The 24,364-nt window shown below is 42.5% G+C and overlaps 1 protein-coding gene across 1 annotated transcript in view; it reads right to left on the reverse strand.

Annotated features, from left to right (window-relative positions):
• Spag6 (sperm associated antigen 6) overlaps positions 1-24,364 on the reverse strand; it is a 55,939-nt gene that overhangs the window by 10,420 nt on the left and 21,155 nt on the right. Inside the window, exons 6-10 of the mRNA XM_060373011.1 lie at positions 23,337-23,520; positions 9,823-10,028; positions 8,812-8,985; positions 7,572-7,724; positions 5,018-5,209 (exon numbers count right to left, since the gene is read on the reverse strand). Of these exons, the coding sequence (XP_060228994.1) occupies positions 5,018-5,209; positions 7,572-7,724; positions 8,812-8,985; positions 9,823-10,028; positions 23,337-23,520 (909 nt within the window). The remainder of the gene's footprint in view (positions 1-5,017; positions 5,210-7,571; positions 7,725-8,811; positions 8,986-9,822; positions 10,029-23,336; positions 23,521-24,364) is intronic.

Consider the following 24,364-nt stretch of genomic DNA (forward strand, 5'->3'; position numbering starts at 1 on the left):
AATCACCGCCCAAACATAGGCACCACAGGCGCCACAGGCGCCACTCCCATGCCTATTCCCCACCAGCGCGCTTCCTTCTTCCAGGCTGACACCACACTGCTGTCCCCTGCTGTGGTGGGGACAGGGCGAAAGGGCCCTAAGTGACTGCAGAACACTGCAGCCATGCTGGCTGGGATTCCATTTCTTTGTATGACATGATGTCCCCTTTGTTTTGAAAGCTTTACCACTACTGTGTGTGTCCATAGCCGCTTCTCTCTAATTCCGCAACTTGTGTGTGGTGCACATCTGTGCCGCCTTAGGGACAGCTCTTTCCTTCCTCTGAAGACGCAGCCAACTTGCTCCTCTGCTTTTGTTACTGTATGTCTGGCCATGCTCTTGAAATGAAGGACCATCTTGATTTTTACATCATAGACTTTATAAATGACAGCTATATTCAGTAAAACTTTTATTGTATTTGTGCTATCAGTAAATGATCTCTTAAACTTTAGGTTTTCTTTGGAGACCAGACAGTTGTATACAGTCTCTTGACACATTTGACCAGCTGCCACCACTGCATATGTTTAGTAAGAAATGGTGAGATGTAGCCCACAAGTAGTGTGAGTTGAAAAGAAACCCCGAATTTCCAGCACACCTGATCATACTGTCCCTTTGTAAACTATCTTAAGATCACGGTGACCTTAGCAGACCAAGAAATTTAACTTAACTGCTATTGCTAACAGGCCAAATAGCTGTAATAACATGGAATCTATCAATTGCGCCCCACAGGCAGCCCTGCTCCGACTGACATCCACGCTGATGATGGCTCATCAAGTCATTAGTCAAGAGCTCCAAAGAGAAAGACAGTGACCTCAGAAGTTCATCAAACTTAAAATCCTGAGTCTGAAAGAAATACACTTAATTTGTAAGTATTCCCTGAGATAGGAATAGATGTTCTGATAATAACTGTTGTCCTGTATGAAAAAGATATTAGTGAATTTGATTAGTGATTTGATTGCCTGCCTACCTAATACCTGTGAAAATTAAGAGACAAATGACTGGGGGCTGGAGAGATGGCTCACAGGTTAAGAGTACTGGCTGCGATTTCAAAGGTCCTGAGTTCAATTCCCAGCAACCACATGGTGGCTCACAACCATCTATAATGAGATCTCATGTCCTCTTCTGGTGTACAAGCATACATGAAGGCAGAATAATGTAAAAATAATAATAAATAAAAAAGAGACAAATGACCCAATTTAAAAGTACCCAGGCCTGGGACTATAGCTCAATGGCAGGGGTTTGCCTAACATGAGCAAAGCCCTGAGATTGATGCCCATCACTACAAAAAAAATTTAAATAATAAAATCGGCAAAAGATCAAATACACACAAACAGCCAGGAAGTATGTGAAAATATTTTCAATGCTATTGGCCATTAGGCAAATGTAAACCATAAGTCCAACTTCGGATAGCTGTAGTAAAAGCAGAATGAATAAATAAAATCCATTAGCATGGATGTGCAAAAGTCAGAACCTTCTATACTGCAGGTAGGCGTAAAGGAGAGGCTGTGTTAGAAAACAGGTCAGCAGTTCCTCAGACTCTGAAAGCCCTAGCAGGAGCCTACCAACTGCACTTCCTTCCAGACGTACACCCAAGAGAATGCTTGCCTGCCTCTAGCTCAGAGACACGGTAAGCATGCTGCTCCAGGCCATGCGATAGCCTGAGTTTGATACCCAGATAGAAGGAGAGATTTAACTCCAAATAGTTGGCCTCTGACCTCCATGTACAGCCAAGGCACACATGTCTGTGCACAGACATCAGATACACACATACATGTGCACATACATACATGTTCACACACACTAATGATAAAATTAAAAATTAAAAACATACATTCACATGAAAACATGCAAATAGTTAAAGAGCTTAAATAGCTCCGTGTGTATCATCAACTGGTGAATGATAAATTATGGGATATTACCCAGCAATAGGAACAAAAAAGCTGATACACATTGTGGAAGATACACTTAAGTCCGGTCAGGAGGCAGCTCAGAGCTTAGTAGTGGCTGATCTTTCCGAGGACCCAGCTCTGATTCCCAGTACCCACACGCTTAGTGATTCCGGTTCTAGGAATCACTGATTCCTAGATGATCCTAGATGATTCCTAGATGAATCACTGATGCCCTTTTCTGGCCTCCACAGGCACCAGGCACACACATTGCACAGACACACATGCAGGCAAGACAGCCATACACACAAAAATAAAACAAAACAAACACATACACACAAAAATAAAACAAACACCTTCAGACTACGTAATTGATACCAGGCACAAAAGACCACATATACTATATGATCCCTTTTACATGAATTGCCCAGAAGGGGCAAATCCATAGAGACCGAAAGAAAAGTAACAGTTGCCTGGAGGTAGGCAGAAGAGATGTGGAGAGATAACTGATGGAGGAAAAACTTTTAAATTAGTTTGTGGTGATTTTACAATTCTATAAATACACTAAAAACTATTGAACATTATAATTTAAATAGGTAAATTACATAAATTATATCTCAATAAAGCCACTAAAACTGCAATGAAAACTATAACCATGAGAACATGAGACTTATGTGGAAAAAGCACCCTAGACAGCTTCATAACGATTCATGCGCCAATATAAGCTAAAGCATTTCAGCTCCATGCCTCTAAGGTACACACACTATATATACACATATATATACAGTTATACACAGATATGTAGTTATATACAGAGAACTGATTTTCACTCTTTATTAAAGTATAAGAATAACATAGGGACAGCAAGCAGTGACCACACCGGAGAAATTCCAAGAGGCTGCTCATTGTCCCTCCCTGACTAGAACCAATTAGCCAGTGCTTACAGAAGCTCACAGGCTTTTGGGACAAAATGAACCTTGAGGTAGGTTATTCTTTGAAAGCTGCCACAGAGTAACAGGTGAGAAATGCCGCTAGACAGTTTCTAATGCTTTTGGATACACATTTTCTTACTGAGCTAGTGTTAAATCAAACAGACTTGACAGACTTCAATTAAAAATAGCATACCCTGGAGAAGTGCAAAAGAGATGAACTCCCTCCAGTAAGAAGCTATCCAGAGGAACTTCAAGTTTTGGAAAGGTTTTGTTGCCAGGGAAATTACTAACGGTTTGCTTTTTTACATTTAAAATGCCCTGCGTTTTTCCTGAGAGTAAATACTGTATCAAAAGAAACTTCATTTCTATTAGTTAACCTAACAAAACCACCTCTGATGAATTAAAACTGAATAATGGTTATCTGACTTTAAACGTAAGATTTTTCAGTTAAATTTTCTCCATGAATATTTATAATATGTGACAGGAGTTCATTTTAAAACCACGGTGTGGGCAGGAGAGATAGCTTAGTGATTGCGGGCTTACGTGGCTGGCACGGGCAGGCTCTGGGCTAACCCAGAAGCCCTTAGCAGAATATGGAGACTCTACAAGGTACCTAAGGGCCATGTTGCCAGGGTTTCTCAAGCTGTCACATTGTCATCATACTGTTGGTCACATTGTTAACCAGCCGCACTGGCAGAGATCAAAATTGCAAATGGGTCTAGGATTTTTCACCAGAATGTCAAAGAAACAGATATCCTTTTGACTGGAAAGACATGGGGAGGGCCCACTTGTGACCTCCCTCTGCCTGCCAGGTATTGCTACCTTGTTGTGTTACCCGCAATGCTATGGTTAGGTGAGGGAAGGAAGCCCTAAACCTATGCAAGCGTTGCTTCAAGCTGCAGAGTCTTGGTTTGTTTGGTTTGGCTTGGTTTGGTTTGGTTTGGTTTGGTTTTGGTTTTTTAAAACAGGTTTTCTCTTGTCGTCCTAGCTGTCCTGGCCTTGAACTCACAGAGAGCCGCCTGCCTTTGCCTCCAAGTGCTGGGATCAAAGGCGTGCGCCACTGATTTGAAAAGTCTTACAACTTGGAAAGTCTTACTCTTAGAAATTAATTCGCAGAAAACTAGCGTGTGAACACAGTCAAATACAGAAACTCATTTTCATAAACTTTATAAAAGGAAACGTCCTACCTTGTCATCCAAAGTTACATTTCAGTACATGTGCTACTATTCATTCATTTACCACTTAATTAAGTTTTGGTGTACTTTACTATTACTTTGATTTTGGTTTTAGTTACAGTTATTCATTTGTTTGTGGCGGGGTGGTGGTGAGTGTGTGTCTGAAGGTCAGTGGGCGGCTTGGCCTGAGTCGGAGTCTCTCCCTCTGCCCTGTGAGGGATGAAACTGGGGTCTCCAGGTCGCAGTGATCACCTGTGCCCACTAAGCCATCAGGCAGGCCAGGCTCATCCCATGTTGAATTATTGTCTTTGCTGTAAACTTCTCCCACGTCAGTTCAGAGACCTCTGTATTTTCCTAATGTGTATGCTAGGCTATGCTTCTTTGAAATTATAGGATTATTAAGTAGTCCACCCTACCTTATGTGCACGCTTCATGAATCACCTTGACAGTAATTTTTTTTTATAATTTGCCCTTTTAAATGCATGATTCAAAATGTTTAATTTAGTGAATCTTGAACATTTTAAAAAGAAATAAGACACTGATATCCTTGAGATTGGGAGAAGTAAAGCATAGCTTTAGGAGTATTCTTTAGTTATACCTTTGAAAAGCAACTTCAATTCTTTTGGATTCTGTTTCTTACTGTAAAACAGAGTACTCTCTAGAAAGCCCAAATTAAAAAAATCTGTTATTCTTTCATCTTTCTTTCATAGAAAAATATCAACAGTAATATAGAATGCAAAACCCTGATATTCACTTTACAACTAAGTTTTTATCTGTATAAAACATCCTTGAAAATATATCACTAGCCGTGGAGACAAGGGTCACTAACTGGTTTTCAAAGATAAGATACCTCATTCTTCTGACAGACTTGTATTTCTTGACTCAAAAGGCAGCACAGTCCATCAGGAAAATAAAAATATTTAAACCATATATTTTGAGACTGTGTGAGTGTCTGCCCAGCCTCCCTAACCCTGTTAAGCATGCTCACTTTCATCTGCAGGTCCTCGGAGCTCTCTGTGGACATGTACAAGGCCAGCAGCACTGGCAAGACGTTCGTGATGGCGACAGCCCGGGCGTGCTCGGGGGTGTGCCTCCCCACCTGTCCAAGGGCCCAGGCAGCCGCAGCCTTAATATGATCCTCCAGGTCTTCCGACAGGCAGGCCGACAACGGGGGGACACCCTGCAGTGGGGAGAGCAAGTGGATAAGTCAAGAGCGGATTACAGTCCTCTGTGTGTCTCAGGCACCAGAAGAATTAGCCTTGATCTCCTTTTTTCCTCTAAATGGTTCAATAAATGCACACATCACAAGGGCAGTCATTTCTTAAGTCCATAAAATGACTAGAACTAAATCACCTTCATTACCTGTAACAGCCTAACTTAAATAAAAATGTCTCTACTAGCTTCTACCCCCAAATAAAAGAACATTTATGCAAACAACAGAGATAGGTGTCTCAGAACAGGCAAAACCAAATCCCATTGTGACAAACCAAAATCTTAAAACTTTATTTTCCATTGTTTAGAAAGTTAAGACCAGGGCTAGCCCTCAGTTTAATCCTCAGGAACATACATATCCCAAATATAGTAAATCTGAAAATAAAATAACTACTACAAACTAAAAACCAAAGGAATATAAGCACCAGTTCACTCTACCTGCCTTTTACATGGACCGTATTCAGCTGTCTTCCCTGAAATACCACATACATTTGCAGTCATGTGGGTGGACTTTAGGATGATAGTTCTGCTCATTTGTATGCCCAAGTACAGCCAGGTTGTTTTGCTACATGGGTAGCTTATGTGTACATTTTGCATTTTAGACTCTAATTTTGTTTAAATAATTAAAACATCATCAAATGCCCTCAAAAAACAATTTGTAAACCTAAGGAAAAAATCAAATAAACATCAATTTTTCTATTGATAAAATAAAAGTTGTGTATAAGGCATAATTTTGTAACTAATTGGAGACAATAGTAATTATTTCAAATGTAGCATGATCAGGGCTGTTATTACACGTTAGTGCTGCCACAGCAAAGGCCAGGACTGTCCCACATGCGGCCCCCATAACCTCTTCATCTGTTGTTTCTTTCTATTTCTTTCTTTTTTTCTTTCCTTATTTTTTTGGATCAGTTTCCAAAACTCACCATGTTTCTGCATCTGCTCCTTTTCTAGCACTAAAAAGGTATGTCCACAGTATAATAGGCCAGACTTTGAAGAGAATCCACGCTTGTAGGATGTAGATTGAGGAAGAGGGGAGAAAGAGAAGAGCAACAGGTGGCCCTTGCTCCTCATCCCGAGCTCCAGCTCACGTCACTGGCCCAGGTCTGGAGACCCAGAGCTTAAGTGTCTTTCAGAGGTGACAGAGAGCCATAAATGGTAGACATTACCAGCCACTTCCTGAGCATCTCAGAGGACAGGAGAAAACGCCTCATTGATGTGTGCTTTGCCTCAGACTCCTGATGCCAGCTCGGTTCTCAGGGAACTGAAAACCAAGCCAATGGGAGAGATTGGCTCAGGCCTCCACCAAAGAAGGGGAGGGGCGTTCTGGCCAGGTGTGTAGGATGGGTAACAAACTGCAGCTGCTCTCTTCACTCCTATGATGAGGTGTCTTCCTGACAAAGGAGCCAGGGCTCGAAAGCCCAGGCCATCCCTGAGGACCCCTCCAAAAGCACCAGGATTGCTCTGGCCATTGCAGTAGTCTGCAGTAACAGAACAAAAGAAAAGCAGGCTAGAGAGTGCTCGGTACAGCGGAGACTCAGAGACTCACTGTGGCAGAGGTGGAAAATCAAGATCTGGGCTCCTCTGTATTCTGTGGATTAGCAAGGGGGAAAATATCCCCATTTCTGTTTAACAAACAGCAGCAGGTTTTCAATGCTGATAAGAACCCTACCCCCTAGAGGGCTGCCATACACAGTCTGAGCACAGTCTTTGATGTGGTCTTCCAGAATCCCCTATCTATACACCAACATATTTTGTGAGCACCTACTATGGGCCAAGGCTACACTATAGAGTGAGTTCATACAAAGCTGTAAATTGAAAAAAGGCAAAATCTCCAGAGGATGAAACAACAGAAATACTGCCTCCGTCCACTGTGCCCTCTGAATGGCTGACTGCATCTGAAGAGAGAGCTGGCCAGCACCTCCTCCTCACCAGATAACATGAACAGAGGAGCACACAGACTCTGAGCTGTGAGAAAGAGATAAATGGGTAGAGCTAGAGTATTTTTAAGTATGCACAATTAATCCTTCAAGATATACATATACATAATATTTAAAAAAAGATTACAATATTGCTTAAAGAAGTCTATATTTGATATAGAACACTTTACCTACTTTGTAATTCACATCTTTCACCAAAAATCCCCCTGGAAAACATACTAATATAAGTAAAACATACTAATATAAATACACTGACATAAGTAAAACAGTTGAACGAATTTAGGCGACTCTTTTACCATGTCCAGTTATGTTTGCTATTCTGGTATCAGCCTGAGGTTCTATTTTGGAACAGCCTACTACAGTAGCTAGGAGAAATGAAGCAGCACCCACCTTGGAGATGATCACGGCCATGGCCAGGTTCTCGGAATGAGCGGCCACGTACCCCAGCATCATGATGCCCGGCAGCCTGACGTTCCCTCTGCAGGACCCAATGCAATCGATCACTGCGGCCACGGCCCCGGCGTTAACAATCAGCTGTGAAAGCTGAAAGAAAAGCAGAAGGCCTCAGGCAGCACAAGATGGCCTCTAACATGACTTGACAACACTTTATTTAGTGCTTAAAAATGCCTGGTAAAAGTGGAATACCGTTCAAAGAGAGTACTGCATTTATGAAAGAAATGTCCACGGATAATAATCCCACTATTCCAAATGCCCAAATATTCATAGTGGAAAAGCTTATTCTGTGGTTTACAAAAATTACACAATTTTTATCCCTTTTGTAACAAATTTCAAAATTCCTCACTTAAACACTAAACCGAGGACTAGTTCATACCTGGCTAACCACAAAAGTGTGCGGTCACAATGCCTGAGCATGAAAATGAGTCAGTGTCTGAAGACATCAGATTTGATGACTGGCCTAATTACCACATACTAACTAGGCACACTTCGGTTCTGGAAAATCTCGTCTATGTAAAGACATCAGATGAAATAAGAATGAGGACTTTAACATGTAATGAAATGAAAAATAGGTTAGTCAAAGTACACACAGGAAAAAGAAAACTTTAAAATCAGCATAGGCTTGCTTTGTCTCTCTTTACATCCAAAAAGTCAGAGCAGAAAATCCCATTACAATAGCTGGCTATCTGGTGCCCCAGGCCACCAGGGAGCCGCTGGGGATGGTCCCAACCTGCAGATGAGATAGCATTCTCTCTGCTCCCAGCAGTCATGATAGTCTTCCCATAATCTAGAAATGGAAAGCTAGCAATAATTAGAAACTGGATTCCAAACTCAAACATCATAAATACAATTCAGTGGTTCTCAAATGGAGGTGATTTTGAACCCTAGAGAATGTTTGACAATGTTTGAAGTCAGTTTTTATTGTCAATACCTTTGAGGGAGGGGCCCTGATGGCACCAAGTGGTCAGAGCCTAGGGACACTGGTGAACATCCATTCTACCATGTACAGACAGTCACATCATCCAAAATGTCTGCAGTGCGGAGGAGGGGCGGTGACCTCGGCAGAGTTCATGGAGCAAGCCTCAAGCCCCACACACAAGTTGGTGTTTTATTCGAAAAACTGAAGCTAAGTGCGTCCCGAAGCCTGCTTTTTGTTGTTTTGCTTTGCTTTTACCTCGGGTGTATGCTTCGCAATCTCTCTAATTAAAGTGCAAGCGTTTTTCTTCACGTATTCATCCTTCTCCTTCAGACATGTAAGCACAACTGGGAAAATCTCCGCTTCAACAACCATCTCCGCCAGATCCACAGAGTGCTTAGCAATATGACTCAGAGCTGAGAGGACCTGTTGCTGATAAGCAAAATAAAGAAATAACTAGTAAGTAGAAAAAAACATCATAGAGTACACATCAGAGTGTCGATGTAACTTAGTTTTGTGGTATTCTAATTCTAATGAGCAAAAAGGAGCTGTGTGGATATTTAGCACATCCTAAGATGTCTGAGCCTTGGGACTGTCACAGCTTCGTTACAAACTCAATGATTTTAGACTTTTAGACTTCCCCATTAGTTCTCTACTGGGTACTTTAAAAGCTTTTATGGTTAATTAAAATATAGGACCTTTAGGTAAATATCACTTCTTAATTACACATACATAGGTTGCTAATTTATGATGTGTGTGGTATGTCGTACCATAACAAGCAGAAGTAATGTCTTTATGGCATGATGTTGGTACCTTCTCAAGTAACTTCCCATCACTTAGCTAACATTACAATTTAAAAACTATACATATATAGCTGTATTACTGGTGAATTTAGAAAGCTCCCAGGGGAACAAATAAACATGGCGAATTTCATCAGAAATGTAAACATTCTAGTGATGTGGGCTAGAAAAGCTTTAAGTCCTTGCTTTCAGTTGAAGGCTCTCCCAACCAAATTATTTTGGGCAGACCAAATTTTTTTTTGGCTTATTTTAATTATTAACATCAATGCTAATGTTAACTAATTCATGTTGACACTACCTGGCATGTTCAGCATCACACACAGATTTCTAACCATCTTCAATGTGGCACCCAGAGCATTACCGCCACGTGTTTGCTAATTGTTTTTCTCCACATTAGTCTACACCATCTCCATTTCTTGGTCTGTAAGGACACTCTTGTCTGCTGTCTCTCGACCTCGGTTGTAAATACCTTCAGTTTCTCGTCAGGGTTGAGGATCATCTGCGCTAAGTGAGCAATAGCCCCCATGTCCACCACCATCTGCGCCAGCTCTGGGGAATGCTTTGAAATATCACTGAGGGCCGAGGCAGCAATCCTTTTCAAAGCAATTTCTGGCTCTTGAATACAGAGAACTAAAAGAGGAACAGCTCCTGCATCCACCACAGCTTGTGACAGTTCTGTGGGTCCAAGAAGAGTAATTAAGTGAGTATGGGTGACTGACCCTGGGGCTCGCCATCCTTCACCCTGACAGATACAGCAAAGAGAAAAGGGGAGGGTGTGCTTCGCTCTCTCGACATCTGCATTTCAAATCAGCCTTTCTGGTTTCATAAACCATGTGGACCAATCCTGAGCTGAAAAGAACACAGGTCAATAGATGGACCTCCATTTACATGAGCACATTTGAGGTAGATTAGGCTGAAATGGCTTGTTATTCTTTTTTTTTTTTTTAAGAGAGTAAGCAGATGTCAGCTGTTTAACCCTGGCAATTCCGCACTTCTCAATAGGCAAGCATTTTATGCGTGGTTTACAATAACAGAGGAAATTAAAGTACCAAAACTTTACCAACCACATGAATTAGTATTTTGTGCTATTTACATGAGAAATCATTAGCATGACTCATGGATCAGTAATGTTGATTTAAAAATTCCCTTCATCTTGTAATACTTTGAAAAGATTTTTAAACTACTTCAGACAAAATAAAAAGTTGTCTTTTCATTGTATGCTAAAACACTTAAAAAAAGGTTTATAACTTATCAACACATTTAGATAAAGGAATACATTTATCTTAACCCTATTATTCAGAGAGCAAACAAACATAATGTTGATTTACTTATGTGTTCAAGAAAAACAGCTATAAAATAATTTTACACTACAGAGGCTGAGAGCTTATATGTGTTCAGGAAGTGCCACGTGAGAGGAGAAAGCTCCGTCCAATGGCGCATTCCACTCTGGTGCATGTGCCGCCTCGCCGGGTGCACACGTCATCTTTCCAGTCTCTTCCTTCCCCATGTTTCCAGTGCCTTAGACGTACAAAGGTCTTAATTGTCAAACCAAAATAGCTATTTACTATATCACCTAAGTCTTTATTTTGGGAAAAATACTTAATTTTTCAAAATATTGGTAATACTAAATTTTCTAAAAGAAGTTAATGTTAGCAAATGCAAGTTCATGTCTGTAATTTGTTTTCCTTAAATTATCATAATTATCTTAGAAGACTCAATAATGTATAAGCATTTTATTTATTCTTTCATTGAACAAGTATTAATGTAACATTATTATGTGCCAGGTGCATTGAATTCTGGAGCCTGGTTACATACTTCTAAAAATTAATTCATTAGCAAATGTATTAATTTTTTTATAAATCTGTTGTGTAAAATGATATAAGTGGAAAGCTTATATGCAATCTGAAAAACCTGAGGAAATAAGAGGAATTTGCTTTACAAACATAACATAAGAAAGACTCAGGCATTACATGGCAATTCCAGGTACCTCTGTCTGCTGCTGCATCTGAGAAGATGGACAGGACAGCAGGCACAGGCAGCAATCCCTATTTCTCTCTCATGTCCACTGTCCAAGGGAAATTAAGGGAATATAAAGCGCAGTATGTCCTTGCTAAACACAACACTCAAGTTTCCTGTTCATTAACAGGCTCCTAAGGAATTCAAACCAACTCAAATTATACAGGTGTCTGTAGCGCTCAGTTTTAAACTCTGCTTTATCTGGGCTTCCTTAAAGCCTCTCCCTTCCAACCTCCCAACCCTAGGTAGGAGAGAGAAGGTTAGTGGGGAGATGGGGCCCAAACCCCTTTACTTCTCCAGGCTGTTTAGGGTACATGGTTCCTCCTGGGGCTATAACAGTCTCCGTCAATGGCAAATGCAGCCAGCAGTCTCCTCTGAGCTGCTGAATTGAAACATTTCTCTGTCTGCCACACTGTCCATCTCTGGTCACTCCAAACTGCTACAAGCCACATGTCAATACTCCTTGCCACACTTTCTCTCTCTGAGCACCCATATTTATATCCCTCAGAGTCCTAGACCACACCCCTCTCCATGCTGCATGAGGCAGGCGATTACCTGCTGGCAAAGGCCACACCTGACACAAGACAGTTATCAGTTGTGGACACACTAATGCCCAAAACGAGATCCCACACTTGGGATTAAAATGAAAACGTATGTACATAACACGACTGAGCTTACAAAGAAACCAAAACTTCATTACAGGTGTTATATGGTAATATCAATTCATATGTGCCCACTGGAACAGAGTGGGTGTGATGGTGACTACTGTCAGCTTGGCCCCCAGGGCAGACCTCCAGGTGCTCCTGTAATGGGCTGTTTGGATGAGGTTGAGCCTCTGAGAATGTCTGAGGAGTCTTGTCTTGATGAAGGATGTGGGAAAACTAGCTTCATTGTGGACAGTCCCATTCCCTGAGCAGGGGCGTCCTGGGCTCCATACAACTGAGATGGCAGCCTGACAGCAGCGCAGATGACGGTCCACATTCCTCTCTGCTCGGACCGGGGATGTAGTATGGCCAGGCCTCGAGGGCTACTGCCTTTCCTGCTGTTATGGGCTGAGACCTTGAATTGTGATCAAATAACCCTTTCTCCCTCACAGTATTTTTCATAGCAACAGAAAAGAAACTAAGGTAATGGGCCAAACATTTATCTAAAGAAAGTAGAAAGATTAATTTACTTCTGTGTTTTCATATAAAGAGTATGCAATGAACTTCAACTCTTTAATGGAAAATTAAACCACCCCCAGCTAAATAAATAAGCCATTAACAATGAAACCTCAAGGTTCTTTCTACAAAACACCTATTTTATGTACGTATTACGTACATACCTTGTCATTGACTGGTTGTTGGAGTAACATATGCTCCTTCACCTGAATGTTGAACCATCAGTAGATAGTCCTGAAATGCTGCTTGGCTCCACCCTCTGCCCCTCCACCACCTCTGCAAACCAGAGCTGTTAACTGTGGGGAGACTGGGAATATCCCTAGAAAAAAGATTTGCAAGATGATCAAGTTTCCTGCTCTAAACCCAGCCACTTGGTACTTGGAATTCTCACAACCTTTACATCAGCAAATGTACATGGTCCCATGGTGCTGTGATCTGCACTTGAATCACATAGTGTTTCTTAGGAGCAGTACTGGCCTCTGACCTTCACACGCTCAGCCTCTTATTAGCTGCTCTGCCACAGGAGAGGACACAGCCTAGGAATGCCACTGTCCCATAGGTGAACATCCTGCCTTTGACACACTCTTTTCAATACTTTGTCTTTCTCCTTTTCTCACAGTTTTCTCTGGGGCATCAGGCTAGTGACCACTGTGGTTACCTGCCCCGCAATATTTGTCAGTAAGGGCATGGGCTTGAGAGTCCGGAGTAGAAGTCTGCTAGAAACTCTGGAAGGGATTTTTCTGCAGTGCACTGAGATCCACAGCAGGAAGTCCGACCGTTCTTCTTGGGCATTGTCATGCCTACAAATGACATCTGGAGTGCCCACACCCCCATCTTGTGAAAGACATCAATATTTTGAGAATGGCTGAGTTCAAAAATGAAAAAAACATCTGCGTCCTCCATGATATCGTTCAGCTTGGAACGGCCCTGACTCTGAACGTTATATCATCTGACATAAACTTTAAAAAAAGATCTTATTGTTTAAGCCACTGTGGTCGATGTTCAGTAACCAACAGCTAAAAACATCCAGATATAATTCTTTCCTCTCTTATGCTTGCTGTATGTCTGTATTTTCCTGTCTTCTTTCACTTGCCAAGTGTTCAGAGAGTGCTTACTCCTGGCTGGAAATCTGGCTAGACTTGGAGGAAGCAGGACAGAGGGACAAGGTCTAGCTCCTTGTTCGAGTCAGAACTTGCTCCAGTGAATACAGGAAGAGACCACTGCAGGGACTTCATTCCAGGAAACACTTACCCCTCCTCCTCCTTCCTCCTTCCCCTTCTTCCTTTGCTTTTATAGTCAACAAAAAAATCAGTAGGAACCACACAGTCAGAAATTTCTGTACATTTAAAACTTCTCCTAAGAGAACTTTTGGGGAGCTTGTTTTGTTTGTTTTTTTGTTTATGGGTGTTTTGCCCTCCTGCATGTCAGTGTGCCTGGTGCCCACAGAGACCAGGAGAGGCTGTCAAATCCCTTGAGACTGGAGTTACAGAAGGTCTGTGAGCCCTGTGGCTGCTAGGATGCAAACCCGGGTCCCCTGGAAGAGCAGTCAGTACTCTTAAGCCCTGAGCCGTCTCTCCACAGGGAGCTCATTTAAAACTATTTTAGAAACCACCCTTTAGACATTCAATTAACATGCTTTTGAAAGCAATGGTTAGTACAGACACAGATGCTCACTGGAGATTGTTTCAAAAATAAAAAAAGTAGGCCTTGTGTGGTGGTGAATGCCTTTAATTCCAGTGCTCAGGAGACAAAAGGCAGGCAATCTCTGAATTCAAGAAGTTTATCGTTAGTACCTGAAAATATCTTAGCCTTGTTTTAAATGAATCTTCAGATTAATTTCTTGTATAATAACATGTGGCATGATCTTATACTGCCCAATAACAAATTAAAAAGTGTGTATTACTATGTTTCAAGAGTATGTGTTGGTACAGCCGTGCGATCCTGGGATGACGATTTGTCCAAGGTCAACCTCAGCTCTGTAGCAAGTTTGAGAATAGCCTTAGCTGCATGAAATCCTGTATTATTGCCCCCTTTCTCATAATATCTAGGAAACAGAAGCAGGCTAGAAGTCATCAACTGATGAACGGATAATGAAAATATGACACATACAAGATACAATTTTATTGAATTTTCAAGTTAATGCATGAAATTGGAAAAATATCTTCAGTAAGGTAACCAGAGAAATAAAAACAAACACTTCCTCCAAGGGCTATCAGCACACGCCTTTAATGTCAGCACTCAGGAGGCAGAGGCAGGTGCTCTTTGAAACCAGCCTGGTCTATAATGGCCAGGACTACATAGAGAGACCCTGTCTCGAAAACAGAATAAAACAAAACAAACAACAAAACCTTATGTTCTTCCTCATATATGGACTGTCTTAGTGTTACTTTTGCTGTGGTAAAACACCACAACCAAAGCAACCTGGGGAGGAAAGGGTTTATTGCTTACACTGCCATATCACTGTTAGTCATCAAAGGAAGTCAGGACAGGAACTCACACAAGGCAAAACCTGGAGGCAAAAGTTGAAGCCATTTAAGAATTGTATTTAATGGCTTGCTCATCGAGACTTGCTCAGCCTACTTTCTCATAGAAGCCAGGACCACCAGCCCAAGGATGGCTCCACTCACAATGGGCTGGGTCCATTAATCTCTAGTTAAGGCAGTGTCTACAGCTTGCTCTTATGGAGGCATTTTCTCAGGTGAGGGTCTTTCCTTGAAGATGACTCTCGTTAGGTCAAGTTGACGTAAACCGAGCCCAGGAAACTTGCTTCCAACTTCTGATTTTGTGTATTCAGCTTAGAAATAAGCTGTTCTTTCCTGCCAGCTTTCATGAGCAGAGATGCTCTGTAGACTGCCGGAGGAGAAAGGGCATCAGAGGTGGTACCCGTCTGTGAAAACTGCACTACACCCTCAACCCTTAATCTTACTTTTTAATTATGCATTTAAGAAACTGTCTGTTTGGATCCAAGGTGGTAAACTCAGCACCTACAGGGCTCAGGCAAGAAACTAAAAAAATAAATCCCGCAGAAGTAAGGACGCTCGGGCACAGTGCAGAGTAGGAAAGCCTCTACCTATAAGGAACAGCAGCGCCCAGCCTTAGCCCTGGGAGGTTGTCCAAGAACAGGCATGCTGTGTCAGGCCTTTCTAAAATGTGAGGTTCCTCGCCCTTTAAGTGTTGGCAGCTTTATTTTTCAAAGGAACTCTGTGTGAGACAACATAGCGCAGGCCAAATAAAACACATCCATCGGGAGCCGGCTTCAAACTCAACCACCATTTTACAACCTCAGGCTTAACTCTTCCGCCTTCTTAAACGACCTGTGCAGAAGCTTTCTGGATATGGAAACGTGAAGGTCTTTCTACCATTAATTCTCAAATTCATATTCAGAGGTCTCATAAAGGAAGAATCTTACTGCGATGATACAAGGAAAAATGCAGGGAGAAGCTGAGAAATGATGAACAGCTATACATTAGCCAACCGAGGGCAGAGGCGATCTCAAAATGGATACTCAACTGATTTTTCTGCTCAAAATCGGTATAAAGAAGAGAAGAATTTGAGCAAACTGAAGTGATTCTGAGCACTTATAAGTAAAAAAGTACACCAAATGAAGAGGCTTTCCGAGTGAGAAAAGGAAGAGAAAAAAAGTGAGTGTGTGTGTTAGCACACAAATTCAGCCACTCCTCTGGAACCTGATTTCTTTAACTCTACTTATTTTGTTAGGATTTTGGAACTAAACCTGCTCCTGGGTTGCCTAGCAACTTATGATGTCATCGTGTCCCCGGCCAGGTGCCCACACCTGGAAGGCGTGGTTACCTTCCCCCTTAAAGGGCGCAGCCGGCCATGTGGTCCCTCTCTAGGTCTGTCTTGCTCCTGGCCTCTTCTCTCTTGGCCTCTTGGCCCTCTTCCCTTTCTCTATCAGGGTGCCCCCTCTCTCTTTCCCTCCATCATGTCCTGCTCAACCCATTTCTCTCTCCAGCTCCAGCTAATAAATCTCTTTCATAAAAAAGATCTGTTGTGATCATCATGATTTAATTCGTCCCCCATCATATTTTACTTCTAAGCCCTGCAAAGATATATTTTAACCTATTATAAAAATACCAGAAGTCACAATCAAACGCCTTGCACTTAGGTAGCCCCATTTCAGTTTAAAAATTGGCTGGCTGGTTTTTGCTTTAGCCATAAAAATAAAAGACACAGCTATAATTATTCCCAAACTTCTATCTATCTATCTATCTATCTATCTATCTATCTATCTATCTACCTATCTACCTATCTACCTGTGTATTCTCTATCTATTTAGCTTTCTATTATCTATCTATCTGTCTGTCTATCTGTCTGTCTGGAGACAGCCTGTGCATGCCAGGCTGGTGACGACCTTAAACTCCTGGTTCTCCTGCTGGAGCCTCAGCGTGCTGGTTTGCAGATCACTTTACACCCTGCTGGAGACCCATGTCTTGCCTATGCTTGGCAAGCACTCTGCTAACTAACTATGGCCCCAGCCTGACTGAATTTTTTTTTCTGACTGAAATTTTTAAAAGAGAAATATAGAAAGTACATTGAGAGCATACTCTTACATAGATAATAATCTGACATCCCATTCAACCAATTTTTCATAATTAGGTAAAATTAAAATTAAAAAATTAATAATAAAATAAAAGAAGCTGTAGTCCCAAAGTTTCTGTATGGCTTTAACAACAGCTTCCAAACAAAATTAATTTCGCCTTGGTCTAACTCAGCTGCTTACCTAAAGCATTTACTCCCTAGTGGTCTCTGTTGGTCAGAAATATGGAAATGGTGTAGCCAAGGGGCTCAAGCCTTTCAGGAGACTACAGTCAAGGCTCAGGTGGGGCTGGTGGCTGCTTCCATCATCTGAAATCCACTTCCAAGAGCACTCCTGAGTCTTGGGAGGACTTGCCTACTGTGGGCTTCCCAACAGGCCATGAAAGGAAGGTGTGTCTAAAACAACTGATCCAGAACACGTGATCCAACACAACACAATCTGTCATAGCCCAACTGGAAAGTTACTTCTGGGGGGGAGGCGGCCACACAGGACACACACAGTAGGAGGCAGACATAGTGGGCTGGATCTCACAACAACCTCTTCTTCACTGAATCAGTGGAAAGATGCAACAACCACAGCTAACAGTCCCCTGATCTGGCTATAATTTTGAGCTGATTGATGTCTCAATTTGCAGGTAGAAATGGAAAATGCATAGAGAGATTTCTGTGCATTATGAAAAAGTTTCACATGATTTTTCTTTCCATCATTTCCATCTCACATTCCTCTATCAGATTCTTCATAATCATTGTATTGAATGATCGTTTAAGGGGTAACATACACATTCGCTTCCAAGGCAACTGACTCCTTTAAAAACTCAGTGAGTCAAACAGGCCATTGCTCTGCAGATAATGAGACTTTAGGTAGACATTACAATCAGCTGGCTTGGACAGAGCAGGCAGCGCTTACATAGGCTTCTATGAAGAGCACCCTCAAAACATGGTGTGGAAAGGCCAAGAAATGGAGAGCAAAGACGAGAAAGCAGAAGAGATGGAAACCTGCCTGTGGCCTGGATGACAAAAGTGTCCTGAGCCCCACCATCACATTGGCCTTTGACTCTCCACAGCTGAGACTGGGCAAAGCCAAGCTACTCAACAGGTCTACAATGCCCTGGTTAAAAAGGAACCAACACAGTAAAGTAAGTGGAATCACATCTTTACAAAGCATGCTTTTTTGCGTGCAGGGATGGGATTTCTCTTAGCCTACAATGTTAAAAAACAAAATCCTTATCATGGGAAATGCCAATGTTTATTATTCAGACTTTATTGGTATTCATTTTTGCTTCAGCCCATTATTTCCTCAACCAGTCCCCATGACAGACAATTGTTTTTGCTTAGCTTGGCTCTTATTTTAATATACAGGACAATGAACCTCTTTTTTATTCCAATATCACGTTTCTATATTGAGTGTGGCTGTGCTGTCCCTGTGTGGATGCATGTTTGCATACGTGTGGATACACACGGGTGTGGCGAGCAGAGGCTGACAGCAAGTGTTCTCCTTTGATTTCCTGATGCAGGTGTCTTGCTGAAGCTGGTCATTTCAGGAGGCTGGGCTGGCCAGCCTGCTCTGGGGAATGCCTGTGTGGCTGGGGGTGCCCATGCCTTCCATCTAAACATAAACCTAACACTAGGACGTCCAAGACGGTGTGGAGAGGGTCACAGGCCTCCTATCCTTTCCAGAGTGACTGCCCTGGACAAATCTTTCTCTGCTCTCACTATTACTTATTTGCTTAATTGGCCTCTGAGGATGGGTGGTCGAGCCTAGCTTGTTAGGGCTGCCTGGCCCAGCCTCTCACCCTAACAACTTCACAAACACTGTTTGAGTAAATGGCTTTGATGTAATTAACATATTCTGCACTTTTAGAGCAAGCTGGGCCATTCATCTAAAACCACACATGAAAACAAAAGCCCCAAAACATGTCAGCTAGTACTAGCACAGCATTCCTGCTCTTTCCTGAAGACACTGGCGTTAAAGGTCTACGGACAGCCAGGTGTGTGCATGCCAGAGCCATTCCTGCCCTGACAAAGCCCTAAGCATTCGATGGCTAACTTCTCTCACAGAAAGCTGTGAAAGGCCCAACTGGGGCACTCATGGATTTTAAATGCATTTGCCTAATGTAGTCTTAGAAATTCAGCTGCAAATTGAAATGATTCCCCTCCATACTGAAAAGGTGTTAGGTGATTGCAGTTCAAGAAGCAGGGTGGCCAGGCCCCCCGCTGTGCCTTTCTCTCTGTAGTGGAGGCATCGCTAACACTTGTCTCCTAGTTAGGTGAGTTTGAGGGGTGAGCAGAGCTTCCGGCTGCTCTGCCCTCTTCATGCTGCTGATAGGTGCATGTTGGAGGAGATGAATGTTTTTAAAGATCCTAAAGTGGAAAGCCTTCTCCTTTCTCGTTGCATTATCTGTGTAGGTAAGAGTCCTTGTGCGTGCAACCCTGTAATGGAGCAAATGTTCACGTGCTGTCCACGGTGGCCCTGTCTCATGGTGGAGCTGCACATTAATCAGGCTGGAGAGGGAGAATACACACATGTGGCCAGCGGCCCTGGCAATTAGAGGCAGAGTGCCTGACATCATGGGGAGCATGAACAGAAGGCTGGTATTCTGGACACACTCCTTCGTGTGTGTGTGTGTGTGTGTGTGTGTGTGTGTGTGTCCAAGAGTGCCATCAGAAGCTGCTGGTGACCAGAGGTACTCTTCAACTCTGCCATTGCAGCTTCCTCAGCTGGACTCTGCCACCGAATCATGCATAAGGTGTAGAACATCCAATCAAATGTACTCCTCTTGCTAGACTAAGTTCAATCAAAGCTTACTACCAAAGGATAGCCTGAGTTTTAACTACAGCTCTCAACACTTAAAACTTATCTTTGAGCTTATGTGTAGAGATGCTTCCCTCAAAACACCAAGCCATTTCTTCTTCCGCTTCTTCTTCCTCTTCTTCTTCTTCTTCTTCTTCTTCTTCTTCTTCTTCTTCTTCTTCTTCTTCTTCTCTTTAAATATATTTTTTCATTCACTTTACACCCTGGTTACAGGCCCATTCCTCCTCCCAAGCCGTGTCTTGTCTTCACCTTAGTCTGCACTTTTAATTAGGCTGCTCATGGCCTGGAGGCCCCTGCTTGGGAGGTGGGGATCGGGGCTCCTAAAAGCATCTCTCTGTGCCTGGTTGCCCACTGCTTAGTGGCTACAATCCTACTGCCCTTCCTACCTCATCCCTCATGCTTCTAGTAAGATACTTTTGTCTCCAAAAAGTATTAACCCTGAAAATTGTGATGTACTTGCTAAGTAACTGACCTGTTAGCAAAGTGGGAAAAATTAGCAAGGAGGAGGAAGAAGAGACCTGGCTGAAAAGGGGAAAGAAAAAAAAAAAAAGCTGACCTCAGACCCCCAGCCTTCTCCTCCTCCTCCTTAAGGCACACCTCCTCTGGCATTTCACTTACAGTAAAAAACTTTGTAAATCATTGAGTGCCTTAGTATGAACACTAAAATAATGAATGACTACTTCCAAGTGCTCTCAGTATGTTCCATGTTTAGGAGACTATTAAGGGATAAACCAGTTATTCGGGGGTAAATATTCCATTGTCTTTGAGTTGGCTGTGGCTGGCAACTTCTGAGGATCTGGACAGCAGTGACCCTTCCTTCTGAGAAATTGACACAGTGATTTTCAGAGTTTCTGGGCCCTAGTCCCTAACTATAGCAAACTATTAAATTACAGTGGGAATTCCACATGGAATCCAGGTCATGGAAGGAGAACAGAATGTGATCCCTAAGTCAGATCCTATTTATTAACTACAGTAACATCTCTCAGACCGGACAAAAAGGGAAGACGGGCAGAAAGCCCTGGGACCAAACCACCAGTGTTTCTGTGTGGCTGTTCCAGAGCGTCTTTGAACTACTCCAAGAGACTCAATTCCAATGTGAAACGTGTCCTCTGACTCTGTTAAATCCAACTGTGAAGCTTTTGGCTTCTGATTGGAAACACTGAGTTCTCTCAACACGTCAGCGTTCCCTGACAACTTACAAGCTCCAGACACTATGGAATGAAAATATGAATCTTTCTAAACATGATAAGAGCTTTCTTTCTCAACTTAGCTTTCCTCTGTTCTATTTCTGTTCTGTGGCCAGTGGTGTCCCCATTTTAAGAACCAAATAGAACCGGAGACAGCCTCTGCCTGCTCCTGTGGGTTTCCTCCGGGGCTGCCGGGAAGTGGGCAGCACAGTTACGGGGTAGCGGCTAACGGGGACTTGGGTGCAGACAGATTTAGACCCCATTCTCACGCCATGGTTCCCAACACTACAGGGCTTGTGTTCAAGCCACACTTTTCTCATCAAATAAAGAAACCCCTGAGGGCAGCTCCAGTCACAATGAGACAATGTATCAGAACTGCAAGGCACAGAGTCAGCCCAACAGTGACTGCCCACACCCACAGCTGCCGTTCTCCAGCCGCACTGCAACATCTCCAAGCACCTTTAATTCCACCAGCTCGGTAATGCAACATACATTTCATAATCTTCATCCATAGGAAAGCTCATTTTACAGCATTTTAACTGTAATATACGACTTTCCCCTTTTTAGTATTATAATTACTTTTCCTTCTTGCCATATAGGGACCCTAATTATCTTTTACTTTGTTGCATGAGATTTTATTAAATGGATTACTATATAATTTAACTACTCAAGTTCTGTCAAATATTTGAGGCATTTTGATACTATAAATAATGTTATAGTAATGTTTCTGCAAATACTATTTTTCATTCTGAGATATTTTTTCCTTAGGACCAATTTCCAAAGCCGGTGTTCAGTGTGTGCTTGCCTGTGGCTTCCGCTAATTTTGGCACACTGCTTTCCATTCCTTTATACAATTTGTACTTCCTTCTCCAATTTCATAAATGTCATTTTATTTTACCCCTTAAAAAAAGCTTCTGGGCTGGAGAGATGGCTCAGCTGCTAAAAACAATTACTGTTCTTCCAGAGGACCTGGATTCATTTCCCAGTACCCACACAGCAGCTCACAGCTCTCTGTAACTCCAATATCTGACATCCTCACACATTCATACATTCACGCAAAACACTAATGCACAAAAAATAAAGATAAATAATTTTTTTTAAAAAAAGCTTCAATCCTTACTCTGCAGTGCAGGCTGGCCTCAAACTTTCATACCGCCATCCTCCAAGTATATTGGCCTTCAGGCACATGCCACTACACCTGGCTAAAGTCATGTGTGTTACCATATCCTTTCCAATATTTAATACTATGGGCATCTTGTTTTCACCAAGAAGATGCCACGCACTGATTAGAGCCATTTTCTTGTAGCTTCAGCACCCATATTACAAACCTCAGAAATTACTCTTAGCTACCTTCTGTTCAGAGGAGGATGTCAAAGTTCAGACGCTCCAAACTGTGGCTAAGGTCACGCAGCAGTTGACTGTTGCACGGAGACTGCAGTTCAGATCCTAGCACATGGCTGTCCTGCCCTGCTCCTCCTCCCCGACCAGCAGATGGGCACCCTGTGCATTATGCACCTTGATGGTTCCTGGCAACCTGATCATTTTCATATGCCATTTGTCATTTGTTCTTTAGCAACTTCTACCGAGAGATGGAGTGAGTCCGTCCCCAACATGTCACTTCTCAGCCTTCTCCCCCAAGAGCCCCGTCCTATCTTGCTGACCTCACCAAGATGTCAGTTTATAGAAGAACGTCCCCCTTATTTTCTTCCTCCTCCTTCCTGCTAACAGAGGGGAATGCAGCATTTTCTACAGCTTCATATCATCTTCCCACATCATTCATCCATGTGATTAGGCTCCTTGATTGGCTTGGAATGTCCTGTTGTGAACGATGCGAGCTCAGAGGACGACAAGGCAATAATACAACTATCTGAGCAGTCACCATGAATGTATGGATCTGATTGTGTCTGGCTTGGCTTGGCTGTGTTTGGAGACACCGTCTTGCTATGAAACCCAGGCTAGGTGATCTCACGTTGACTCTTCCTGCCTCTGATTTTGAATACTGAGATTACAGGCATGTGCCACTACTTTGGCTGCCCAGCCCACTAAGACATAGGACCCATCTTCAAATTTCACTTGCGTTAGTACTCAAATGTTTTATAAAAGTATGGTCCAAAATGGTATGGCTATTTTTGAAGGCCGCTCTCATGACATCCAGCCACACCTTTAACACTCCATCAATGATTTACTAAGCAAACTTTCTATCCAATCATCCTAAGCTTGAGTCTCCCTGCTTTTGCACACACCCCAGTACCTGCATTGTGCCGTGCGATGTATGCAAGTGCCCAGGCCGCGGCTTCCTTGACTCCAGGGTCAAAATCTTCCAAGCATGTCACTAGTGAGTCCAGGGCACCACAGTCAACTATGGCCTGCGCCAGCTGAGGAGAGTGTTTGCCAACTGCTCGCAACACAAAGGCAGCCGCTTTCTTGTAGACACACTACAGGGAAAAAAGAAAACACCCGGAATCTAAAATAGCAACACAAAAATAGTGCTGGTGTAAAGCACAATGGCCTCCGAATGCAACAATGAGCAGGCCTGCCAACACCGGACTCTTCGACATCCCCATCCTTCTGCCAGTGCCTAACCTGGAAGCCGGGTCAGTTATAAATTATGCTACAAATGTGCTACTTTGAAGCATGCATTTTAAAATTGTATAAAATCAAATATAAACATGATACTTTCTGAAAATTCATAAACTAACGTGATTTCTCTCTCTGCTTGACGCTGAAAGGTACTGTTTGACTCGGGACTCTAGATAGTTAGCGGGTTAGCTGTCTGTCGACCACCCACCTCTTCCCCCTGCTTTCTCTCAGCCTCTAAGCGTGGCAGGCTTTCCTGACCTTTGCGAATCATCCTGAAGATACACCTATCGATGACAGAGACATTAAGGTAAAACATTCGCAACATTCCTAATATGTCTTCTAGTTAAAAAATAATAAGGCAAACAATAGGATATGTTATTCTGCTATTCTAGAAATGCTTTTTTTAAAGAGTAAAAACAAATCAGCCATTGTGTGAATTGTGAATATAGCTTCATATATATAGTATGCCCTGTATATAAATTTTATTGGGTTAAGGAATAAAAACCTGAAAGTGAAACACGGGAATAGCATGCTTCTCTCTTCCATATTGCCAGAAAGTTAAATATACAAGAAATGTTTGGCTCCAACATAGTTGCCATGACTAAAATAATACAGCAATGATGTCATAATTCTCTGTTGGTTTCATTGCTCACTTGTTTTTTAAGACAAGGTCTCACTGTGTGCACTGGGCTGACCCTG

The sequence above is a fragment of the Meriones unguiculatus genome, chromosome 19 (genome assembly GCF_030254825.1).
Source record: "Meriones unguiculatus strain TT.TT164.6M chromosome 19, Bangor_MerUng_6.1, whole genome shotgun sequence".
In the NCBI taxonomy this organism is placed as follows: domain Eukaryota; kingdom Metazoa; phylum Chordata; class Mammalia; order Rodentia; family Muridae; genus Meriones; species Meriones unguiculatus.